At 27.5% G+C, this 16,515-nt stretch overlaps 1 protein-coding gene across 1 annotated transcript; it reads left to right on the top strand.

Moving 5' to 3' along the window:
• Positions 1 to 9,101: 9,101 nt before the first annotated feature.
• Positions 9,102 to 11,378, top strand: LOC110651918 (leucoanthocyanidin dioxygenase). Its single transcript, XM_021807398.2, has 2 exons — positions 9,102 to 9,758; positions 10,622 to 11,378. Exons 1-2 carry the CDS (start codon positions 9,256 to 9,258, stop codon positions 11,184 to 11,186), a joined length of 1,068 nt encoding a protein of 355 aa, XP_021663090.2. The 5' UTR covers positions 9,102 to 9,255; the 3' UTR covers positions 11,187 to 11,378.
• Positions 11,379 to 16,515: the final 5,137 nt, after the last annotated feature.

Below are 16,515 nucleotides of genomic sequence, written 5' to 3'. Positions count from 1 at the left end.
GTTCTTCACATGCCACATATTGTTTTTCTTCAAATAATTGGCATTACATTAAGGGTTAGCGGAGAGGGCAGACGGTTAATAGGATTAGTAAGGTGTTAATCTTAATTCTTAACGCCTAATATTTCATTATTTAGAGCAAGACGATCAAATCACCTATAGCAATTAATTCAATCACCTAATGTCACTTCGTTATTTTTAGAATAATATTTGTAAAATTTTATATTTTAAATAAATAAAATTTAAATATTTATAAAATTATTAAATTTTAAAATATAAATTATTAATTAAAATATATAAAATTAAACGAATTTAATAATAATAATAATAATAATAATTGATTTGACAAAGAATTTTGAATAATTTAAAATAAATTTTAATCAAAATTTTTAAAATTAATTTAAATAATAATAATAATAATATTCAGATTTACATAGAAGAATTTTTGCGAATATTCGGGGCGGTTCTGGATCTCGAAAGTCCCTAGGCCAAAGGCCCAATGGCTGCCTACAATGCGTAGCTTAAGCCCTAGAGACTATGAGAGTCCAAACTACAGTGGATTATTCCTCCATGTTTCACGTTTTTTCTCCTGCCGACAATGCGCGCATCTAAGCCGGGCTACTGGAAGCCAAGAATGGTAGCTTGCTTCTGCAACAAATAATATTATGATAATATACTAATAATTATTATAAATTATTTAAATATATTCAATCAACGCATCATTACACAAAATCAATTAATTTAATTTATTTTACTAAATATTTAATCGACTCAAAGGTATAATTAATATATGTTCACTCTCTCTCTCTTCTTATTTCTCTCTATCTACGTGTATATATCTATATATATATATATATATATAATAAAAATAGCTTTTTAAAATTAAAATTCAGATATTAGGTATAACTCCTATTTTTTTTAGAGAATAAGTTTTTTTATTTTGAAAATAAAAATATAATTTATCATTATTTGCTTATAAAAGAGAAAATCAATAAATATAGAGCAGAAAAAGGAAAAAGCGTACAAAATAAAGAATTTGCCTAAAAAATGTGAAAAATAAATAAGGCGTTCATTGGTTTACATTAAATGTGAGTCAGGTTGAGCCCTCAATCATTTCTTAATTAAAAAAAATGGTTGAATATTTGTATCTAAGGGGAACAAGGCTGTTAATAATTCATGAGACCCAAATTGAATCAAAAAATTACATTAAATTGAATTGAAACTAGAAAAGAATTATTATTGTAGGAAAAGAATTATTATTATAGGAATCAAATCGAACTAAATCGAACTTATTTTATTATTTTAATTTTTCATTAAAAACTGAATCATATACGGAACAGAATCAAGTCAGACTCAAACTAAACTAAACTATTGATTTTATCCATATGTTTTTTTATATAGTTTAGCAATATATATATATATATATATATATATATATATATATATTTAATTTGCAGATATATTGCTTTACAAGATTGAATTATGTAAGAGTGAAGTATTACTTTATATTATTTTTACTGATTGACTGTTATTTTTTAATTTGAATGAAAATATTATATGACTTATTATGAATATTTGTTATTTTCTTATATTTTTATGTAATTGATATTTGATTTTAATATTTTTTTTGAATAAGCCATTATTTTTGTATTACTTTATCAGTATTTTTATTTTAATATTAATGCTATTATTTTATTTTTTATGCTAGAAATATATAATTATTATTTTTCTTTTAAAAAGAATACAATAATACTATAACTTAGTGTGTAGAAATTAAAAACTAAACTGAATCAAACATAAAATCAAAATTAAAATTGAATCTAGATTGAAAACACTTAGAATCAAACCAAAATTCAATTTTACTTTTAGTTTAAAAAATAAAAAAAATTAAAATTTAATTATGATTCTAATTCTTATAGAGAATCAAATCAAAATTAGAACGGCACACCTTAAAAGGAATTATTATTTTTTTATTACTCCCAATGTATTTAATAAATGTCGTACGCGTTAGCCTTCCAAAGTTCTAACTCTTAAAATATTTTATAAATTAATAATTTAATACACAAAATTCATATATAATTTTTATCTTTTGGCTAACCAATAATTACTTTATTATTTTAAATCATTTAAAATTTACATTAATCTTTGCAAATAAAAATTAAAATTTTATCTTCACAAGATATAGATTAGGATTGGTGATTATTGTTTTAAAAAAGGGTAAATCTAATTTAAAAAAATTCTAAAACTATGATGTTGTTAACAATTGTATCTCAATTTTTTTAATAAAAATATTCTAAATTTTTAATTTGATTAGAATTATACCCTATCATCTATTCATCTATTGATTCTAACAGATTTTGTCACCTCATCTTAAAAAGTCTAGAAAATTTTCAAATTTTACATTTTTTTTTGCAATTGTATGCCTAAATTATATTTTTTTTTAATAAATATTTCCTGAACTTTAAAATTCATTACAATGGAACCCTATTATTAGTTACCCCATTAACAAATATAGCAAGTCAGCATTTCTAATTCCTAAATTTATACTAACTAAACCTAAGTTACAATAAAACAGAATTTATTTTCAATAAAATAATACAACTTTAACCAATAATACAAAAGTTTATCTTCTACCTCTCCACTTACTGACTAGCTCTCCTCAATGTTCATGTATCACAAATTCATTTAACATCAATCTCTTACACCCACTCCACCATCACTAGCCAACGTGCTTATTTCTCCCCTATCAAATCAGAGCATGCATCTCTCTCGGCCATCATTTATTACCTCAATAAGTCATCACCTCCGTTTCACCAAATTTTACCTTACGAAGACTTAATTTCACTCTCTAACAATATCTTCTCTCAATAATTTAACTAGATCTACTTTGATGGTCTCAAAATATGATTCATTAATCTATCAATTATGATTATTTTATTGTAAATTAGAAAAATGTGCATTTGTCGTTAAAATCATTGTTCAGAACAATTCTAAAGTGTATTAAATAAATCTTAATAGGTGTAAAAAGTGTATTATTAAATGAAATTTAATTGGTGCATATTTATACTCAATAAAAAAAACTATTTTTCATATTAATAGAGCCTATTAAATAAATTTTAATATGCACAAAGAGTACCACTGGAAAAATTATAATAAAAAAAGAAATAATTAATAAAAATAATAGATATTAAATTCAATATGCAAGACTTCATATTCTGATTTAAAAAAAAAAAAAAAGAAAAAATCTCGTAACATGATCATTAAACTATTTATGAGAATTAATTCCATCATGGAAAAATTTAAACCTTGAATCTTCTAGAAACTCCCCATAAAAACATGGGGTTGACGCCCGTCTAAATTCTTTATCCCTTAAATATATATATATTTTTTTATAAATTGAGCTCCGTTTGTTCTGAAAAAAATATTTTTCCAATTTTTTTTTTAAATTTTTTAATATTTAAAACATTAAAAAAATAAGTTAATTTAAAAATATTTTTTTATTAAAAAAATTATATTTTTTAAAGAAAATACTTTTTTTAAAAAGAAAGTGATATTATAAAATATAAATATATAATATTATAATTAAATAATAAAAATTATATTTTTAAATTATTTTAAAATATATAAATGATTTTAAGTCTTTTAAGGTTGGGAGTTTGATGCACTGACTGAACAGAAAATTTTTTTCAATTCAAATGGTATCAGAACCTCGTAAGATTTTGGGGTCTGATTTGCTGTCGACCTGTTGTGCTGAGAAAAATCTGCTAAGTAGATAGTACGGTACGTGATTCTCCAAAAACACGACGTTAGCAGAGCCGCAAATCGATGGTGGAGACATAAAAGACTTTCGATAAAAGAGAGGAAAAAAAATATATAAAATAGGCTGACCGAAAGCTATGAGCACGCGTCACCAACCACTCATCAAGAAAATTAGTTACATATATAATTCAACTCATGCACTTATTAAAAAATTTTAATTTAATATATTTTTTATTTTTTATTTAAATTAATACGTAAAATTTAATTTAAATTAATTTTAACTTAAAAATTAATATTAATGAACTGAGTTTTTTATTTAAATAAAAAAATAAGAAATTTAATTTTTTGATTTGGATTAAATTTCTTAATTCATTGATTTCAATTAAAAAATTTTTTTAAGCTAAATTAAATATCAATTAAAATTTTTAGATTAATTTCAAAAAAAAGAAAAGAAAATTAAGTTAAGTTGAACTTTCTCCATAAATACAGTAAAAATAACTTCATCAAGAAAGCAAAATTTAGAAGCACATCACATTGGAATTATTTTCAAAATTGTAAATAATTAAAATCAATTATATTAAAAAATTAATTAATTTACAACAATCTTTTTCAGATTTTGAGTTGCTTTTTCTTGTAATATTGAAATGTCTTTGTGGTGGATGGTATTTTTCTCAAATAAAGGAGAATAAAATTTTTAACCTTTTTTTCAAGTCAAATTCGACAATGTCAAACCCAAAAATTTCCATGAATAAAGAACGTATATGTCAGCAAAAATAGAAAAAGATCGTATCTGAAAAATAGTCAGTTTTGCTATTTTATATAGATAATTCATATCAAAATGCAAAAATTCTCTGTTGCAGATGTGACCGAAAACGAAAGTGGGATTAGGCTGGGAACTTCTCCTCTTCTCTTCTCTTCTCTTCTCTTCTCCAAACGGAAATTGGGATATGGCAAACTGGCAGGTTAGATAAAACGTGCATGCTTACCAGGTAGTTCAATAGTTTTTTTTTTTTTTTCATATAACATCAGAGTCAAAATCTCAGATATATTTGCAAATGGACTAATTATAATAACAATAAATAAACTATTATTTTATGTTATTGCAAAAATTATTTTTTTTAGTAATATCAAACTCTTATTTTTAAAAGTGCTACTAAATTAACAGGAATTATTATATAAATTCAATATATTATGTATCCAAGATATAAATATGCGAGATCTATATATTTTTGAGTCATACTATATATCATATATCTTAGATCCATGATAAACTGGATTTAAATAAGAAAAATTTCTAAATTAACAATTTATTTGCTAAAAATTAGAATTTTCATTTATTTTTAACTCTAACTATTTATTATTGTTTTTTTACTGAATTAAATAGGCGTTTAATTTGAATGAAAAATCAATATTATTAATGATTTCAGTTTGAATTTATATTTTTAATAGATTTTATTTTTTTTTTAATTTAAAAATGTTTCTATTTCAACAATAAATAAATCTTTTATTTGAGATATAACTTATACTCCTAACACGAGTAGGATTACAAGATTGTCATAAATATGGAATAATTTTCTATTCTAACAAGGATTACAACTATTTGATCAATTGTTGTAAAACCAAATCACACTAGTTAGTTCGACTAGTTTAATTGAAAATTAGACCAACGATTAATTCAATTTTAATCATAGAAAACCTTTTTGTTTTTTAAATTGGGGTTGATGCTATCAATTGAACCGAGTAATCAGTGAACTGATCAATCCAGCCAGGCCTAAACCGAATGGAACATCTTACTAAAAGAATTTAATATTTAATACGTATGGGACTTAAACCCTAGATTTCAAGAGTGCATTTTAAAACTTATTGCCATTTTTGTACGACTCCAATATGAAGTCAGTTTGCTCAAGTTGCTAACAAAATTAAGTCTTATATCAAATTTACATATTTTGCTATAACACAATATTATTATCAATATGGAATAAATTTCCTACTGCAACAAAGAATACAACTTTTTACTAAATACAAATCCAAGCAAATATTAAAACTCACTATAATATATTGCAACATATCACTATTATTTGATTTTCTCTCATTTCAAGAATTTTTCTTTTATATATATAAGTTTATTAACTGAGAAAAAGAATAATAAGGAGAAAGTTGGAAAAAAAAAACCCAAGACTAGAAAAAACCAAATACCCACTTAAGATAAATCAATTGCAGGTGAAAATAACCCCTTACAAGGTATGATTTTTCTTATTTAGTGTCAGTCTATCATGAATTTAAAATATAAAATGCATGATGTAACTCATTGATTCCATATAATTATATATTGAGTTCAGATGTAGATAAATATTTCTCCACACGGCAAGACACATTTGCAGCTAATAGATAAATGGCATCATTCCTAAGACAAAACTCGAAGCTAACTTGGTAAAAGTGAATGACTACTCTAAGGGTGCGTTTGGTACAAGGTTGATAAGGGTTAATAATTAACCTTGTAATTTTTACAAAACTCGAAGCTAACTTGGTAAAAGTGAATGACTACTCTAAGGGTGCGTTTGGTACAAGGTTGATAAGGGTTAATAATTAACCTTGTAATTTTTAATACTGTTTGGATGCTTTAAAGTGAGCAAGTTAATTTTTAACCTCATTAATATTTAACATTTTTTTAGGGGTTAAATGTTAACCTTGGGGTGGGTAGGTTAACAGAAACTAAACACATTATTTATATATCCATTTTCTATTTCTTCTCAACTTGTTTTATTTTTGGGTCCCTTCATCTCTAAAAACTCTTCCTCTCTTACAACAACAAGAAAGTACGATAACAAGAAGGTACAAATTTTTTTTCAATCACTTGAGCAAGATTATAAATTTTCTGGGTATAAAAAATATGGATTTCTATTTTGTTCATTTCATTATGAGTTGAAAAAAATTATATATATATATATATTCAAATTTCCTTTACTTGCTATGACCTAATGAAATCTGTATATATAATCTGCAAATTGATAGAATTTTTTCTTTTTGTACTATACCAATCAAAACATACGGACATCCCTTGATATATATATATAATAAATTTTTTAAATTAAATTATTTACAAATAAAAATAATATTACCAAAAATAAAAATAAAAAAATAATTTTGATATTTGTTATTCAAATATAAAAAATAGATGTTTATATATTTTCATGTGAGCTCAATTTTTTAACTTTGTACCAAACATCATTAATTGTTACATCATTAAATATCTTTTACCCCCTTAATAATTACTCCTTTAAATTTTACAAGGTTAACACTTAACCCTTAATTTTTTAACCTCATACCAAACACACCCTAAAATGAGCTTGTCAGAGAGTATTTTCTAGAGATCGTGCAGATCGATATTTCTTTATGTGTCAAAATAAAATTCTCCAACACTAAGTTAAGAGAAATCTCTGTATCCTTCTTTATTCGCAAATATATGCCTGACTCTGTTACATTAAAAAATTAGGAAATATTATGAAGGATTTTTCTTTAAAAAAAAAAAGAAAAAAAACAAAGCAATATCTTGAATGGGTCGATGAACTTAATTTCATATAAATATATTTTGTTATTAATAAAAATAATTTTTATTTTTAATGTTGATGTTAGTTTTAATGAATATTAACTAGTAAAGATAAAGCTCGTAGAACTTATATGTATAGTAGTAGAAATTATAATATGATTATAATTGTGAGACTCCGATTACATTATAACATTGTTCTAAAATGTTCCTAATCAATGTTATATTGAAACTGGACATCGATCTAACTATTGAGGCCAGTACATGTATTTTTTTTTTTTTCCTTTCTGAAAGGAAGTAGCAGTTCTCATTAAGTTGAGATATATGAGATACTTAGAATAAATGTGTAGATGCTTGCAATCACAAGTTCATTGACTTGACCCACATGAGTATTCTATATGAAAGTTCATCTGTGTCTATGAAAAGACTAGCGTAACAGTCGTGTAAGTAATCCTTGAACTTAAGATACTAAGTTATCTTATATAAGAATTATTGTATTTTAATACTACTCACATTGTCATTCTATATAAGGATAATACATGTGATAGTTATTGGATATAGTATGAACTATATGAAGATATTTAATTATTAAGATAGAATTCATCATCCTATAGATAATTATGGAAATATTTCAATTGTTCTTAACTAATATGAATTGTTAAATCCCCAAGCAAAGTAAAATAAAATTGAGAATTTTATTTAATTAATTAGTCACACTGAAAGAAAAGCAACGATTTATACATAGCAAACATATTCCATGCATCAGTGTATAGATTGAAATATTATGATGAAGGGATATTAATTATACTAATAGATTGATTACTGAAAGGTTAGTCAAACTACTTTAACAAGTTCTACACAAGATGTCAATAATAATCTACAAATATAATTAATTAATTATGAATTGATAATAAAATTAAAGTATTAATCTTATTTTATTCTGGAAAATGATTATAATTATATTTGTTGCCAACATATTAGGAATCTAATGGGTCACATACATATAGATTATAAGTAAGGAACTTGATTGAAAATAAAATAAAATAACTCTGAAGCCTTATAGATCGAAGCATAAATTTTATTTAGACCGCTTTATGTCATAATAATTACGAATGGACTTAATTTAAAGTTTCAAGAGTTTTAGGAACAAATTATATGATTTTAATTCCTATAGGATCAAATTAAAATTAATCAATTTAATGGGTTAAATTATTAATTATAAATTTTAGCTCCTATAAGAGCCATCATTTTTATGCTTTGAGCTAGCACTCGAAGCTTTAAATTTCTCTAAGAAAGTATTAGAGAATTTCCTTGATTTGTATAAATATCATTGAAAACTAAATAATTAAGCTGCTGGTGATTTACTATAATTCAACTGGTGGTTAGCAAATTTTCAAAGTTAATTTAAATAATTTGCTTAATAATTAATTTTAATTACTACCATTCTAAAATTAATTAAAGTTGATCTTTGAGATTTAATTTTCTCCATAATTAATTTGTGCATCAAGACTAACATAAGGAAAATAAATAAAAATATTTTGAATTTTATATTGTGGAGGGTGGGGTTTGAAACTTAGAAGGCCTCGTGCTTGAACCCTCCAGTCAACTCTTTCATGCTAATAGACCTATTCTCCCGGCTGTCAGCTTGCATTAGCTAGCTTCAATCACGTGGACAACTTACCATTCTCAATCCCTTAGTATCTGTAGTAAAGCTACCACCACCGGTACACACTGACACACAGAGTCTGGCTCACTGCTCACGTACTCTGTATTAAATTTTTTATCTTAACCCACAACCGCTCATGTAAACTGTCTTTACATATAACACTAAACATATTGGCATTATATATGCCATGCATATTGCTTAACCCTACAATCCCAGGCAGTATTCCATAGAGCATACAAAAATTTATTAGTAGTTTCCCAATCCCAAAGCATTCGTTTTTCTTGCTACAATGGTGACAACGATGGCTACCAGAGTTGAGAGCTTGTCAAGCAGTGGGATTAATTCAATCCCGAAAGAGTACGTGCGCCCACAAGAAGAATTGACAAGCATCGGCAATGTCTTCGAAGAGGAGAAGAAAGAGGAAGGGCCTCAAGTTCCAACCATTGATTTGAAGGAAGTGGACTCTGAGGACATAGTCGTTCGCGAGAAATGCAGGGCAGATCTTGTAAAGGCAGCCAAAGAGTGGGGTGTCATGCACTTGGTTAACCATGGCATTTCTGATGATCTCATTGATCGTGTCAAAAAAGCTGGGCAGGCTTTCTTTGATCTTCCTATTGAAGAAAAGGAGAGGTATGCCAATGATCAGGTTTCAGGGAAAATTCAAGGATATGGAAGCAAACTGGCTAACAATGCTTCTGGGCAGCTCGAGTGGGAGGACTATTTCTTCCATCTTATTTTTCCTGAGGAGAAGCGGGATTTGTCCATTTGGCCTAAGACGCCCAACGACTACATGTAAGTTGATGTAAATGTTTGTTAACAGAACCGAAAAAAAAATGTTAATGGTCATATATATCTTGGAGGAGAAACCTGGCAGAATTTTGTTTGGATGTTTATTAGACTGCTGGTAATATATACCATAAAATGCTTATTTTCCCGTCACTGATACAAAACTCTAGAAAATACATTTTACGAATTGTAAAAAATTTCCCTCACCTTAGGATAATTAATGGTTGGTTGAGAGTTGAAAGCTGGGTGGGGATCCACCCATTTCACTAGGTCAATGTAAATTAAGGAAGGGAATTGGTTTCTGCTTTTGTCTGTTTGTGAGCAAATGAAGCCGAGAAGGTCTAATTTTGTCTGCTCCTGTCCGCTTGTAGCCTCTAAAATTTCTCGTAGGGGAATTGGCTTTCTAACCCTTTATTCATTTCTCCTTTTGTCTTTAATTCTTGTTAAATTTCTCAACAAATAAATTATTCTTATTTTATTTATTGTAATAAGAGATGAAAAGTAAAAAATTGAATCTGAATCAAATAATATATTTTCAATCACTAAATAAATCAGGTTAAGTTATTTTTTAAAATTTTTTTAATTGTATATAATTATTAGATATATTTATATAAAGTTTAAAATATTAATGAATTAGTGTTGATAAAAAAATTTATTTGAATTAGCTTGTTAAATATTAACATTATATTTGGATTGAATATAAATATATGATTTATTTGATTTGCACATATATTTGATTTGCTTATATACTTGTTTAGCTCGATTCCGCCCTAAGATTTTGTAAATTTTTTTTTTCAGCCAAAAATCCAAATATTCCTTATCATGATACCTAAACTAACAAATCCAAAACATGGAAAAAAAAATTGCAGTGAGGTGACCAGTGAGTATGCAAGGCAACTGAGAGGCCTAGCGACCAAAATTTTGTCAGTACTATCAATTGGGTTGGGACTGGAAGAAGGCAGACTAGAAAAAGAGGTTGGTGGAGTTGAAGAGCTGCTACTCCAAATGAAGATCAACTACTACCCCAAGTGCCCTCAACCAGATCTTGCCCTAGGAGTTGAAGCTCACACCGATATAAGTGCCCTCACTTTCATCCTTCACAACATGGTTCCAGGTCTGCAACTCTTCTATCAAGGCAAGTGGGTGACAGCCAAATGCGTCCCAAATTCTATAATCATGCACATTGGTGACACTATTGAGATCTTGAGCAATGGCAAATACAAGAGTATTCTTCACAGGGGACTTGTTAATAAGGAGAAGGTGAGGATTTCATGGGCAGTTTTCTGTGAGCCACCAAGGGAGAAAATCATCCTTAAGCCATTGCCTGAGATTGTCACAGAGACAGAGCCAGCACAGTACCCTCCTCGCACATTTGCTCAGCATATTGAACACAAGCTGTTCAGGAAGAGCCAAGAGGCTCCTCTCTCCAAATGAGGCTGCATGCCAAAAACTACTCCAACATGTTATAAAATTAATTAATCTATGGGTCCGGCCGTGATGTTTTGCGTTGGTTTGAACTTCTATGTTTTGAACTTCTATTTTGGCATGTGTATGTGCTCCTCTTTAGGTTCCTTTCTTCAGAGCTACCTGCATTATTGAATAATAAAAATTAATGTGTTCTTTGTCTTTTGGCAGGGTATATTACTGATCAAATTAGTACTCCACTAGTTCATCAGTGTTCAATTAATAATCTTGTTTCGTTTATTGTCACTATAAATTTATAAAATTAGTACTCTAATAGTTCACAATATTCAATTACTAGTATAAATTCTTGCATTTGATATTTCTATTCCCTTAACTGTTAATTTCCTACACTTTTAATTTAAGAAAAAATTATTATTTAGTCCCTCTATTTTAACGAAACTAACTACTTTAGTTCCTTTAAAAATTTTTATTAAACTATTTAGTCCTTTCGTCAAATTTTCCACTGTCTATACTATTCATACTACTATTTTATCCCTCTATTTTAAAGAAACTAATTAGTTGATCTATGTATTTTAAAAAAAATAACTATTTAATTCTTCAATTTTAGTGAAACTAATTAGTTGGTTTATATATTTTGAAAAATATATTCTTAGATAAAAAAAAATTAAATATATTCTTAGATAAAAATAAAAATTTTGCTATATGGAAACTAAATCTTAAGTCACATTTTTTTTTAAATTTCCAATTCTTTGGACATCATTTTTATGTTTTTTCTACTTAGAAATAATTTTCCTTAATTATTTAGAAATTTAAAGAAACTAATTAACTTTTTTATGTAGACAATTTACATCATTTTTATTGACAGATAAAAATAAAGAGAGAACAAGGGAGAGAAAGGTGTGGGTGTAGAGGAAAAAAACTTAAAGAGAAAAATAAGAAAGGGCAAGAAAGAAATAAAGTCAAGAGAATTATGATAGTTTAGATATTAAAAAATAATTATGAAACTAAATAGTTAATAGAGTCAAATTATAGAGACTAACTAATATGTTTTTTCAAAATATAGGGATCAACTAATTAGTTTCACTAAAATAGAGGAACTAAATAGTAGGTTAACCAATATTAACCAACGAAAAATTTGATGTAGGGACTAAATAGTTTAACAGAAGTTTCTATAGGGATTAAATAGTGTATTTTTTAAAATACAAGGATCAAGTAGTTAGTTTCATTAAAATATAGGACTAAATAGTAATTTTCCCTTAATTTAATGGATTGCTATTTATATGTTGAGCTTGATGTTTGATGGTATGAGTGAATGACATTTGATCCTTATGTAATTCTTATTTTGTAAGCCAAAGAAAATTTTATTAATAAAAAGAAGGAAAAGAAGAGAAAAACTAACAAGAGATTGCCTTGAGTCATCAGATTCAACCCCTTATACCTGCGTATAAACTAAATCCCTTGTTGATCCTTATTGATGCTACCATGATTCCTTGGGTTGTTGGATGCGAGTAGATGGATCTCCGGTAGCTTGAAATCAAGAACAAAGCTAGGTCGGTGGTCATTTGGCAGCAACTCCAGTGCTCACATTAGAAAGGGCTTTATGAATGCTAATGGCTATGAAATGGTATGTTTGCTAAGGTGTGAAAAGCATATCTAAGTAGGCACCTAAGGGCTATTTATACTATGGTAGGAGAAAGTTAGTGCTAATTACATGATCCTACCAGCCTATCTCATGCTCTTCTTTAGGCATACGTAATGAAAATGTGCCTTTATCAATGTAATTCCCTTTAGCCGTATATTACAAAATTGTATTGTGTCTACATTATTACGATCTTGGATCTATAGTGCCTATCTCCTAAGACCTGGGCGATCACTATCTGATCTCCATGAGATCGGGGATAGCTTGAATTGTCTTGAGTTACGTCTGAGTCACTGCGTGAGTGCATTCAATTCATATGAAATCGGGTATGATCTGACGAATCCACCCAAAAGAAATCGAAGTTTGAGTGGACTATATCACTTATATAGTTATTTAATCGTTGAATCAATAAGTTTAATTTGCATTTGAGCTGTAATCATCATTCCTCTATTTTACCCTATTTTAAAAGCAATTGATTAATTTGGTTGTGTGCTTCTACTAATTTTTTTTTTTAAAACAAGTTTTGCTTTGTAGAAATTTTAGATTTTTTTTTTCTAATATAAGTAATAAAATGAAGTTTTCATTTTTAATTTTTATAATTTTTTTTTTATTTTTTTATTTTTATTTATTTTTCTTTTACGGTGGAAAGACTCATTGAACCCATGCATGAGTGACATATGGTGGTTAAGCAAAAAGAAGGTTGGAATAGGAAGCAAGAGAACCGAGATGAGTCTTGTATAAGGTTTGAGGGATAGGACTACATTGATGATTGAAAGGGCCATGGCCCTCCAAACTTTGCAAATTTTTTTATTTATACCCTTATATTTTCTATAAAATTTGATTACAAATATATATTTGGCCTTCCAACCTTGCAAAACTCCTACATATCCTTGTAGAATTATATATTTGGCTGCCTTAAATTTTGATTAAAATCTTTCAAATCCTTTTATTATCATCTTTTTTTTTTAATTCTTTTAAATTTAATCTTCAATTGATTCTTAAAATTTTTATATATATTTTTAAGTATTATAATTATTTGTAATTTGCAAAATTAAAAAAAAATTATTTAAATATTCAAAATTTTCATTGTCACTATTACTCATGGCTCCTCCAATCTAAACGTTCTAGTTGTGCTCTGCTCTGTACATAATTACTGTACTACTCATGGTTATAAGGCATCAACAATTCAGTAGTAATAGCAATAGTAGGATTTGTTTAATATTATTATTGGAATTCTTATTAAAAAATTAAAAAATTTAAAATTAAACTAATATATTTAAGTTATAAAAATTTAAAATACTTGAACAATTTTTCCTTTTTTTAATAATTTTTCTTTTCAAAATGTGAATTTTCAATTCCAAACTGGGCGTAGTAACTGGGCTCTTGCTTTCCATTCATGCTCGAGTGGTTACCCATTGCTGATATAGCTGCCTATCTTGTGGAGTGATAACCAACCAAGCTGAGTCCTTTGAAAATTTCATACTTGATTTATCAAAACTTTTTTGAGTTCAAGCCGAATATCAACATGTCCAAATTTGGTTCGTTTAGAAAATGAACTTTAAACAAGTTAGGCTTTTATCGACTTGAGATTCGAACAATTCATGAATAGTTCGACATATTTATAAAGTAAGTTTTATATTTAGGGCTATAAATATCAAATTATGTAGTTTTGATTAATTCTCATATAAAATAATAACTCAATTTTCATGAAATATTAAATTTAAATTACAAATAACTACATTTAATAAAATACATTTTATATATTGGTTATATCATAGTTTTAAACTGTATATTATTGTTAGAACATTCATAAATAAAATAATAAATATTTATAATATAATAAAATATAATAGCTAATATAAATATTTTTACAAATGAGTTTGTTTACTACCTATTTCATAAGTCTATTTATGAGCTGGTTTATGAGTCTTAACGAGCCGATTCATAGATCTTAATGAGTAGCTTACGAGTCTTAACAACCGAATGTTATAAAGCATGAGTTTAACTAATTTATTAAACGAGCCAAAAAATTGAATTCGAGCTTAGTTTGTTTTCTAAACGAACCAAATTGAGCCCAACTGTTATCAAGTCTAACTTGGAGTATGTAATATTCGCTATTTGTCGATGTCAGAATGTCTGTCATTGACGGAATATTCTGGTAAAAATAAAATTCCACTAACAAAGGAGTGGCGGTAAGATGTGGATATATGTTTATATGTGTTTGAGGTATTCAAAATGTATTTAATAATGAAAAATATTTTAAAGGCTTTATTTCCTAAAATTTTTTAAATATGTGTTTTTGGCATAAGGAACTTTGATAATCGAATGATGGACTTTTGGCATCTAAAGTCCCTTTTTCTATTTAAATACTCTTTTTGGATAGAATGGACTTTGACAGCCGAAAATCCCTCGACAGTGAGGGTATAAAAAGGGTCAAAAGCTCATTTTGCTGCCAAAACACTTAGGTTTTTCTATTCTTCTCTCTCTCTCAACTGTTAGAGTATACAACGAGCTCTTTAAAGAGATTTCCTTTGGTTTTTCAAGATTTGAAAGTGGATTCTTCCATTTAGAAGTTTGAAAGAGTAGATTCAAGCCTTAGCGCTTTGATTCTCTCACCTCTAAGCTCTAAGGAAAGAGGTAACATTCTTTTCTTCTTGATCTAATAGATAGATCCAAGCATGTTCATGAGAAATTAGGTTTCTATAACTTCAATTTTATTTAAAGTTATTTTTAAGCTGAGTTTTGGAAAGTTTATGCATATTAGTGTTAGGATTTTGTAATTATGTTAAAATTGCATGTTTTTTTATTGTTAGATTAGGCATGTTTAAGTGTTATGGGTCTTAAGTGGCTAGTTTTCATTGATGGATTTAAAGGAATCCTTATATATGTTATGTTGGGTTTGGAAAAAACCTAGGATTTGAGTTTTTGGTTGAGTATGATTTCAAGTTGTTTTAGGCTCTAGAGACTTGTTTATATGTTTGGTTTGAGTTTTGGAATTTTGGAACGAGTTTAGGTGTTAATGGGAGAAGGAAATTCCCAGGTTCAGCTGCCAAAAACCATTGTTTCTACAGCCGAAGCTTGTAATTTCTCAAAAAATCTGAAAAATTTCTAGGTTCGCAGCTGAAGTTCTAGACTTCGACAGTTGTAGTCAGCACTAAACTAAAAGGCTATCTGAAGCTTGAGACTTCAACAGTTGAAGTCCAAGACTTTGGCAGCCGAAGTAGGTTTTGTCTGACTTTTTCTCTCTTCTTTTTTAAGGTTCCAAAACCTAATTTCATTATTTCTAAGAGCCTAGAATAGGATGTTTATTATGTATATAGAGTTGGGCTTGAGGGACTCAGAAGGTTAAGGATCTTATGGTAGCTACTGTTCGAGATAGTAGGTTGATAGACTATAAGAGTTGAGTAATTCTAACATTAATAAACGTAAATTTTTTAAATTTAATTTTTTATCATCCTCATGCATCATTTCATATTTATTTAGGATGTATACATCTAGAACACGAATACGTTGCATATTTGCATAATTATTTTCGGTGCATTGACAAATGATGGATGACCCATTGACTCGCCTCATGTTATGACTATGTTATGTATATTATGGATCCATAAAATCTAAGGGGAGAACTTTATGATGCCCTTAGTGAATGACATAGGTCATGTTTTAAGCGAAATTCCTGAAGAGCCTCTGTATGAGCCG

Source organism: Hevea brasiliensis, chromosome 9 (assembly GCF_030052815.1).
Source record: "Hevea brasiliensis isolate MT/VB/25A 57/8 chromosome 9, ASM3005281v1, whole genome shotgun sequence".
In the NCBI taxonomy this organism is placed as follows: Eukaryota; Viridiplantae; Streptophyta; class Magnoliopsida; order Malpighiales; family Euphorbiaceae; genus Hevea; species Hevea brasiliensis.
The sequence above is the reverse complement of the archived record's forward strand: the minus strand, read 5'-3'. Positions and strand labels throughout refer to the sequence as shown.

What these genes read in the sequence shown, in the direction of transcription:
- LOC110651918 (XM_021807398.2), top strand. Translation starts at nt 9,256, where the DNA reads ATGGTGACAACGATGGCTACCAGAGTTGAGAGCTTGTCAAGCAGTGGG. An exon ending in AAGACGCCCAACGACTACAT is followed by an intron (nt 9,759 to 10,621) that starts GTAAGTTGATGT and finishes AAAAAATTGCAG; the next exon opens with TGAGGTGACCAGTGAGTATG.